The following is a 9,070-nucleotide window of genomic DNA, read 5'->3' on the forward strand; positions in this document are numbered from 1 at the left end:
TGCACTCTATGTCAGAATTACTTATCATATGTGAACGCGATATTTACAAATTAAAATAAATTTACCTTGATTAAAATTAATTAATTAACATCCCAATTTATTAAAATTAGAATACGCTTTAGACGGGGGTAGCAGTAATTAAAATTAGATAAGTAGCTACCTCATAATTTGTTAATGAGACAAGTAGCTAGTTCACAGTTTATTAATGAGATAGGTATCTAGTCCACAGATCATTAATGTCATGAGTATCTAGATCGTAGGTTGTTAATGAGGAAGATAGCTAACTCGTACTTTGTTAACGAGACGGGTAGCTAATCACAATTTTTGTGAGACTGGTAGGTAGCTAGTAGTTTGTTAATGCGGGATTGGTAGCTCGTGGTTTGTTACCGAGATGGGTAACTAGCTCATAGCTTTTTAATAAGACTGGTAGCTAGCTCGCAGTTTCTTATTGAGGCAGGTAGCTAGCTCGTAGTTTGTTAACGAGGCAGATACCTAGCTGGTAGCTTGTTAATGAGAACATATTCACCTATTCTGGTAATGGATTGGCTAACTATATAGTAGCCTGTTAATGGGATGTGTAGTTATATGGTAAATTACAAGTATGTATAAGTCAGTGCAGGCGCACGTGTATATGAGCATGTATGTCAAGTATGTTAAACTGTGTGAAGTTCAGCTTGTGTTCGGTTTGTTTAATAAACTTGCCCTGACGTCTGAGAGCCTCTTCACCCCCGATCCATTATACTTGTACAACTTTGTCTAGATCCTCCTTAAGTGAGAGCAAAACAAAGTCTGGGTAAAAATCAACTGTTGCTAACAGGACAAGCCTAGCCAGCAGCTGGAGTATGTACGGTTATGTAGTCCTTCTTGTGTGTTATTCCTAAAAAAGAGAATATTTATCTTCGCAAACCTGGCCGCAGTAGTTTTTAGTTCCCAGCAAGCATCGTTACATTTCTGTATGACAGCAATAAGCAACGAGTTATGTAAGCTAGACATGTCCCAGAAGACTGCTTTCGTCATAGACAAATAAAATTTGGTATTGATGCTGATCGTAAATATACATAAAATCATGGAAGCGGCCTGGATTTTTTTTAAAGAGGGGGTAATAATCCTTCGGAGTGGTGGGAGAAGCCCAAAAATTTGCTTACAAACTTGTGTTTACAGTGTTTACTACTAATTTTACTGATTAGAGTATTTGCAATAGAAAATGTTTTTAATAATGTTTATACTTAGAATTGACATTTGGTAACGTCCTTCTTTATCAACTTTTATTTATTTTAAAAGATCTGGGGGGGGGGAGCGGTAGATGTCTGGCTTGCCCCGTCCTTTCTGTCCCCTCCCCCTTATGCCTGACATACAAATTGAAATTTATAAAAATGACGACTAGACAAAACTCCCTGGTTGCCTTTGATATCTATCACACTATGGAAATCTATACAAGAATAAATTAAATACATATATAGGACACAAATACGTAGAATTGTTGACTTAGAATTTCTATTAGTGTGTGTGTGTGAGAGAGAGAGAGAGAGCGAGAGCGTGGAGGCCGTAGCATAGCGAATTTTCCATGAGCCCGGTGTAGTTTACGAATTTTGTCCCCTCTTCAATACTAAACTGAAGCGCATCCCTGCAGCACGCCATGGAGGCCCATAAGTTTGTAAGACGTTGAAGCTCCCACATTTTCGAGAAAATCGACTCACAGATGGCGGTGGGATTGTCAGCCGCCCTTTACCCCCCAGGAATATTCCTGGTACTCATTTCTGTTAGAGGCTGAATCGACCCCAGGGCCATACTGCGGCTGGAAGAAGTAGGTCAACTGAAAAATCCAATAGCCTCATCGGGAATCGAACCCGCGATCTTTCTGGTTGATAAAATTGATATTTTTTAAGTTAAATTTGGGATACGGAAGCTGCTTCTCGGAGCCCGGGCGTGAGTGTTCCCCTGCGCCCTGCATCACGTGATACAAACCTCTCACTTGAAGTAATATTAACATAGCATCTTCATTACTGAGTTATTCTTATCTGCTACATGATTGTTCGGTGCCATGACTAGGCTAAAGAATGGATGAACGACGGATCTACGTTCGATTCTCTACAGCAAGAGATTATTTTCTTCACACCGTCCTGCCGGGGCACCGGCAACGGGGACATGGAGCTGAAAACTTACCTACATCTAATGCCAAGTCTAGCAATACGTGGAGCAATGCCTCCACTTCTCAATACGTTTTCATGGTGTGTTTCTTATTTAAGCACACAGAAGTAGTGACTTGTATGCCAGATTTGTGCTTCTTATATCTATGGCCTTGAAGAGTCCTACCATCTGGGATATAACGTCGGGCAGTCCGTTGAAAGTCAACGGTCGACGATTCATACCGTCGTATTTTAGGTGACAATGTTTTTATTTTTCAGGAGGAAGAAATAATGTGTTCAGCTGGAACTTTGGACGTCATCTACGAGGCTACACGGTATCGTAATCCAAAAGACCACATTATGAATTATTACGAATTTCACGAAGAAATGCACGTAAGCTCATGGTTTTCAACTACAGTTTTAGAAACTTTATGTTGACATGTAAGAGGTAGAACTTCGTATACAAGTGAGCCCACACGGCCGTAATTTTAAAACATTCTCGTGTTGGTTATCGAATCTACCAAAACAGACAAATGCTTTCAACAAGTTAGAGTGAGAAGCATAGCAAGGACTTTTGAGAAAGAATGAACGTCACATAGACGCATTCAACCTATTTTACACTTTTATTGATTTTACCAAAAGCGATGAAATGTTGAAATCGATATTCATATGGTAATGTACGGAATAAAATGTCCACTAACAAAATGACTGATGTCTGTACGGTGTCTACAATGAAACGCCCTAAATTTGAAGATGTTTTAAAAATTGGCAAATGGTATTTTTATATGTGTTAAGGGTCTCTTGACAACTGCAGGAGTTCAAATTCCCTCCTAAATTTTTACGCTACCTCACGGGCCACCACTGGGGCGCTGTTGTCATTTCACGCAAAGATGGCGTCAGCTCAGGAGAAGGCGCGAGTTGTTGTGTGGTTTTCTGAGTTTAAGTCCATTGTGATGATGCAAAGGAAGTTTCGCCGTGTTTATCAGAAGCAGCACCAGACGCAAAGAGGATCAAAGCCTGGCAAAAGTTTCTGGATACTGGGAACGTCTTCAAAGGGCACGAAGGTGGCAGACGTGTCTCCGATGAAAAGGTAGAGAAAGTCCACATGGCGTTCATCCGAAGTCCAAGGAAGTCAATTGACCGGGCTTCACTGCAAGTTCCACGAGCAACTGTGTATAAGGTTCTCCGAAAGCGGTTCTCCGACGAGGCCATTTTTCATGTCTCAGGTGCTGTAAACAATCATAACGTTCGGATATGGGGATCAGAGCGTCATGGAGCATGCGCCAGACAGACGGAATTAAAGTCTGGTGTGGCGTAATGTGCAACATGATCATCGGACCGTTTCTCTTTGTGGAGAAGATTGTCTCAGGTAGCTCATACCTGGACATGCTGCATCTCTACGCCTTTCCTCAGTTGGAACACCTGCAGCCAAGTGCGTTTCTCAACAAGACGCAGCTCCACTCCTGTGGTCGCTAGACGTGCGACGAGCTCTGAATGCAACATTTCCAGGCCGTTGAATAGGACGAGATGATCCAAAGGATTGACCTCCATGCTTTCCTGACTTCCCTCCTTTGATTTCTTTTTGTGGGGCTACGTGCAGACAGAATTTACATCATTAAAATGCGAGATCTTGGAGACCTCCGGGCCCGGATTGTGGATATTGTAGGTACCATCACTCCGCACGTGGGCGTAACTTGTTTACAAATTCGATATCTGTCATACGTATCACCAGCGGGGCTCACGTACAAGTGTATTGATTTTTAAAATTAAACTTTGTTTGTTGTGTGGCTGATATTTGGCAATAATTAGACCGAAGATAAAATCAGGGAGTTTCATTGTAGTCACCCTGTAATATGATAGATGAGGGGCACTCGGTAGCGTACTCGGTTGCGTACAGACGGGGGGGGGGGNAAAAGTGTATATAGTGAACAGGGTGCTGCAATTTAATATTAAGGGTATCTTTGATTCATGTAAATGAAATGTACATTGCCGAAGAAAAACTTCCTCATTGACAGATGAGTGAAGTAATATTAGATGCATTTCTAAAAACAGAGTAAGAACCGCTGCAGTACAAGAGATCGGGAGGGTAAAATACGTATTCGCTGTTTTTCTGTGAATTCAGAATGGCGGAGGCCTAGATCAGTAGATTTTTGCTAGTAACTAACCTTCTTGGCCGCGCCATAGCGCAAGCGGTTAGCCGCTGGCTTCCCATTGCGGCGGCCCGGGTTCGATCCCGGGTCAGGTCAAGTGGAATTTGTGGTGGACAAAGTGGCGCTGAGGCAGGCTTTCTCCGAGTACTTCGGTTCCCCCTGCCAATCTTCATTTCACCAATTGATCCACAATCACCCTCAACTATCATCTGGGGCTGGTACAATAGGCCAGCAGTGGTCGCAGTACAAGGGACTTTGTCCCACCGGTTCCAACCCACTAGCAAAAAAAAAAAAAAGTTGATTTAACAGCCGGTAGCAATCAATCAAAGTATCACTCATCATCCTCATGATACCTTGCTCCTTAAATTTGGGAGCAAAATATCGCTCACAGTACCTATCTTATTTCAATTAGCAGCTGAGGCTCTCTACCAAAACCTCTGCCGAATTTTCTAAGATATAATTCAGACATTATTCCTTTCAAAATATTAGGCGATAACATGATATTCAAGAATGCATATGAATGTTCATTATGGCATACATGATCTTAGATATTGTACTAAAATTACTTTAAGGAAATATCGAATGGTATGTGGCATATTTTATGAAGAATTTATACATTACACATGATGTAAGTGATTATAATCGCGAATTTGAAATATTTTTTCAGCACGTCTTTGAAGTTTGCTTTTCCTTTCATATTTGTTGCCAGAGGCATCTATAGAGAGAATAAATATCATTCGGTGACTCTTTACAGGTTAGTAAACGGAACCGCAGTCGAAAGATGGCAGAGGTGATTGAACAGTCATCTTGGAATTTCACGTAGTTCACGTAGTTATATTCCCCACTGTTGTTGATTAACCAGTGACCAGTGATATTGCCGGTACGTAAGCGTGATAGGTACATATTGTGGAAAAGTTGTGTTGTAAATATGTCATCCCAGGATGTAAATACGCTTATTGAAATGGGATTTCCAAGATATAAAGCGTACGTATATTCGTTAGAGCTTATTCTAAAAAAAAATATTGAGAATAAGTTGCTATATATTTTTTGTCGTTTTTAACCTATATTGCAGTTCGTACTCATTAATAACATGTTGCTCTGTAATGCATCTGCTTTTGTAGTGAAAGAGCTTTGGAAGTTACCGGAAACCAGGGAGTAGAACCTGCAATGGAATGGTTAGTCGTTTTAACTTATTTTCAATTGCTAATCGTTTTAATAATTCATGTAGGTAGTGGTCATAATAGAATATTATTACTTCTTGAAGGTTATTAGCACATGCAGATGAAGTACTTCCAACTGTTCCTATCGCGGCTTCTGGAGATGCAAATACCCAGCTGTTGGAAGGTAGCACAGAACAAGGCAATCAAGACGGCGACAGTGGTGAGATTACAAAGAATGATACAGAAGAGCCAGAAGAAGGAACTGTCAACACTCTGGCTAAATCCTTGAAATGCAATGAGTATGTGATATAAAGCATATACAAGTTTTGCAGGAAGCCATATTATTTTTGTGTATAGAGCTTAAGTATTAGTTCTCATACTGCACAACAGAAATTGATACCAGCCCTCTGGCATCTCTGCAATAAATAGAGAAGCCTGCAGTTTTGTTCCAGATTTTCTCATTACCACTTCCTCTGTTACAAAGTACGACAGGGACTTTTCTATAACTACGATGCTCAAATTGCGTGGTATTAGTTAATAATTTAGTTAATATGCATCTACTGTAGAGATTATGGGGGTATTTCTTGTTCAGCTTCTCAAGGAGGATTATTTCCTATAAAATTAGCAATGTATATGAACGCTCAGGGGTCATATGCCATAACAGTGATGTAGTTAACCCTATTATATACTCTAACCTTTTGTGTTTGATAATCTTCTTCTAGCATGATTTGCATCTTGTGTGGGTTGATGTATGAAAAGTCTCTAATCCTATCCTCCTATCCCCCCCACAGTAATTCCTTTTGAGATCTATTCAGTTTTCTTGATGTCTCCTAGTATATGGCTGAACCATCTTGTTCTAGGTCACCCAGTAAGTCTTGTTCTTTTATATTTTAATTCTAGTGCCTATCCCATTGTCTTAATTATATCTATTCCTTTTACATGGGCATGGCATTGGAATTGTTTCTTTTCTAGTCGTATTAATAAATTCTAGGTTCCAGCTTTCTTCTGTAAGGATGAAAAGCCTTGGAAGTATGGTTGGTATTTGATGGCTGTATGTTTAATAATCGGTTTGTAACATGCATATCTGGGTATAACACGACTTTTTGCTATGTCTAAACGTTTTTCATATATGAAATTAAATGTTGTGAATTGTGAAGATGTTTGATTTATGGCTTTGATTTTTTTAGGTGTTCTCGCTTATTTGTATCACAACTAGAAATTGAATTTCATGCAGCAAAATCTGGTCATAACAGTTTTTCTGAGAGCTCAGAAGAAAAGAAACCTCTAACAGAAGAGGAGAAAAGGGAGCAGCTGAAAAGAATTGAAGAGAAAATGAGACAGAAGCGACAGGAGCGAGAAGTGACAGAAAAGAAAGAAGCTCTAGAGAGAGAGAAACTGCGGATACGATCTGGAAAGGAGATGGTGGCTGCTAGAAAAAAGTAATGTTGACTAATCTGTATAAATAAAGTATCTGCTACCAGCTAGGTTCCCACAAATCGTACGATAGCCAGTTTGTTTGCTGATCTTAATTTCCTTTACTTTATTACATGTGATTTCCCTATAGTCTGCTTGAATTTTGTAATGTCAGGTTGGAGGAAGATGAAGTGAAAAAACTTGTAGAGCAACGCAAACGGGAGAAGTTGGAAGAGAAGCTGGCTCGTCAAAGGGTGAGGGACCAAATTGAGCAAGATAAAATAGCGAGACGAGCCAAGTTTGGTATCACTACACCAACAGATGGAGCACAGCAGCAGCCAGCTACTGCAGTAGTAATACCGACGCTTCAACCGATGACTTCACAACCTGCTAAAGATTATGCTCAAACTAGGCTACAGGTACAGATGCATTAGTCTTTGTGTGATCACATGTAAGACTTGTATGAGGTATTACAATGGCTTTTTCAGGTGTCTTTACATCCTGTGGAGTGCCTACCATTCTGCCTATGCAACTTACTCAAGGAGCTGAGCCCTTCTTGAGGAGAAGCCAAATCTGCAGCTACTCAAGAATTTCCCAGAATTTTATGAAACCCTAAGGTTCATTATCGTGTTCACAAGAGCCCTCCACTCGTCCCTATCATGAGCCAGATCAATCCAATCCTTACCATCCCATTCCATCTCTCTAAGATCCGTTTTAATATTGTCCACCCACCTATGCTTTGATCTTCCCAGTGGTCCCTTCTGGCTTTCCCACCAATATCCTATATGCATTCCTCTTCTCCATCCCATTCGTGCTACATGCCCTGTCCACCTCATACTCCTCGACATGATCATTCTAATTATACTTGGAGAAGAGCACAAGTTATGAAGCTCCTCATTATATATTTTTCTCCATTCTCCTGTCACTTCATATCTCTTTGGTCCAAATTTTCTCCTCAACCCCCTGTTCTCAAACACCTTCAGTCTATGTTCCTTCCTTAACTCTTTGACTGGCGCGAAGGGTATTTAAATCCCACCCCTGTCCTGGCAGGCCCTTTAAACCTTATGTCGCTGAAATGCATGTTGTTACTTTTTCCTAAACAACTTCAACAAAAATTGGTTTTTAAAAACGAAATTTTTAGGAACTAATTAAAATACAATATTTTATGCAATAAATGCTTTTCCACACCTCTTTATTTGTTTTTCTTCGTGTGATAAACATTGAAACATGAAAGTTTGCAGAGAGCCACACCACAGCCTGCACACATGATACTTGTTTCTTTTCTAACCTTGTAATTAGCACTCAACGCGGCACTTTCTCAGGGCACCATTCTTCTTATGGTTACTGTTAGGAACATGGACCATTTTGTGAATTTTCAAGCCACCCTCTAGACGATTTGCTGGCTCTTTCACTGGTGGTCTTTTCAAGGTCGAGGGCGGAGGCATGACTGCACTCTAGTCTGACCCAATAGATTCGTCATCCACTTCATTCCTTGACTTTTCTCCCTCTCCACACTGTTTGTTTGGTTCAGTCATTTTTCTACACAGTCCAATATAAAATCTTTGAATCTGTAATTTCTCTTCTTGTATTTTTCGTTTGTTGTGTTCTTTTTGAATAGAATGAAACTATTCAACCGCAAAGACATGTTTTGTCCAAACCATGGGTGTGAAATATGGGCCTAGTGGACAAATATACTTCAATTTCAGGGCGTTTGTCGATTCCTGTCATGAACACAATTCCTAAGTATGTCCAGATTTAATCTGATGTGACATAATTGTAATTGTGTTTTCGAGAGTGAGGAGCTAACTCATGTGTGTTGAAGTGCTGGTGAGCATAGCGATTGGTTTCAGTTGTGATGTGATTTACCAAGTCGTCATCCAGAAAAAATTTTAATCCATGAAAAGGGATGCATTTTATGTGTTATATCAATTTTGATCCCGAAACTATTAGCAAATGGAAGTATTGGGGGTACAATGTCTCCGTACGTTCATGAGATGGGCGTGTCAGGCACCGCACTCGTGGTAGGTAAATGTTCATGATTACTGTCTTGTGGATCATTGCCTATCACTGTATTATTGTCACTATCAACTTAATCCAATTCAGGAATTATTATTTCATCGCCGCTATCATCAGAAAAAATCTCGTTCACAACATTTTCCAGCTGGTCTGTAGGAAAATGAAGACACTTGCTGCAAGAAGCTATGGTGAAACTGAATGAATG

At 40.2% G+C, this 9,070-nt stretch overlaps 1 protein-coding gene and 1 long non-coding RNA gene across 3 annotated transcripts in view; both read left to right on the top strand.

The window, feature by feature from the left end:
- LOC117282904 overlaps nucleotides 1-2,905 on the top strand; it is a 168,425-nt gene extending 165,520 nt beyond the window's left edge. Inside the window, exon 3 of the long non-coding RNA XR_004513814.1 lies at nucleotides 2,406-2,905. This is a non-coding gene — a long non-coding RNA (uncharacterized LOC117282904). The remainder of the gene's footprint in view (nucleotides 1-2,405) is intronic.
- Nucleotides 2,906-5,037: 2,132 nt separating this feature from the next.
- The window catches only part of LOC111871832 (UBX domain-containing protein 1), a 13,066-nt gene continuing 9,033 nt past the window's right edge, over nucleotides 5,038-9,070 (top strand). Inside the window, exons 1-5 of one of the 2 annotated variants that reach the window (XM_023865200.2) lie at nucleotides 5,038-5,260; nucleotides 5,398-5,451; nucleotides 5,541-5,735; nucleotides 6,624-6,875; nucleotides 7,025-7,268. In XM_023865200.2, coding sequence (XP_023720968.1) covers nucleotides 5,205-5,260; nucleotides 5,398-5,451; nucleotides 5,541-5,735; nucleotides 6,624-6,875; nucleotides 7,025-7,268 — 801 coding nt within the window. In that variant the 5' untranslated portion in view covers nucleotides 5,038-5,204. The remainder of the gene's footprint in view (nucleotides 5,261-5,397; nucleotides 5,452-5,540; nucleotides 5,736-6,623; nucleotides 6,876-7,024; nucleotides 7,269-9,070) is intronic. The other variant, XM_023865199.2, reaches the window with a different exon arrangement.

This window comes from Cryptotermes secundus, unplaced genomic scaffold (assembly GCF_002891405.2).
Source record: "Cryptotermes secundus unplaced genomic scaffold, Csec_1.0 scaffold1242, whole genome shotgun sequence".
In the NCBI taxonomy this organism is placed as follows: Eukaryota; Metazoa; Arthropoda; class Insecta; order Blattodea; family Kalotermitidae; genus Cryptotermes; species Cryptotermes secundus.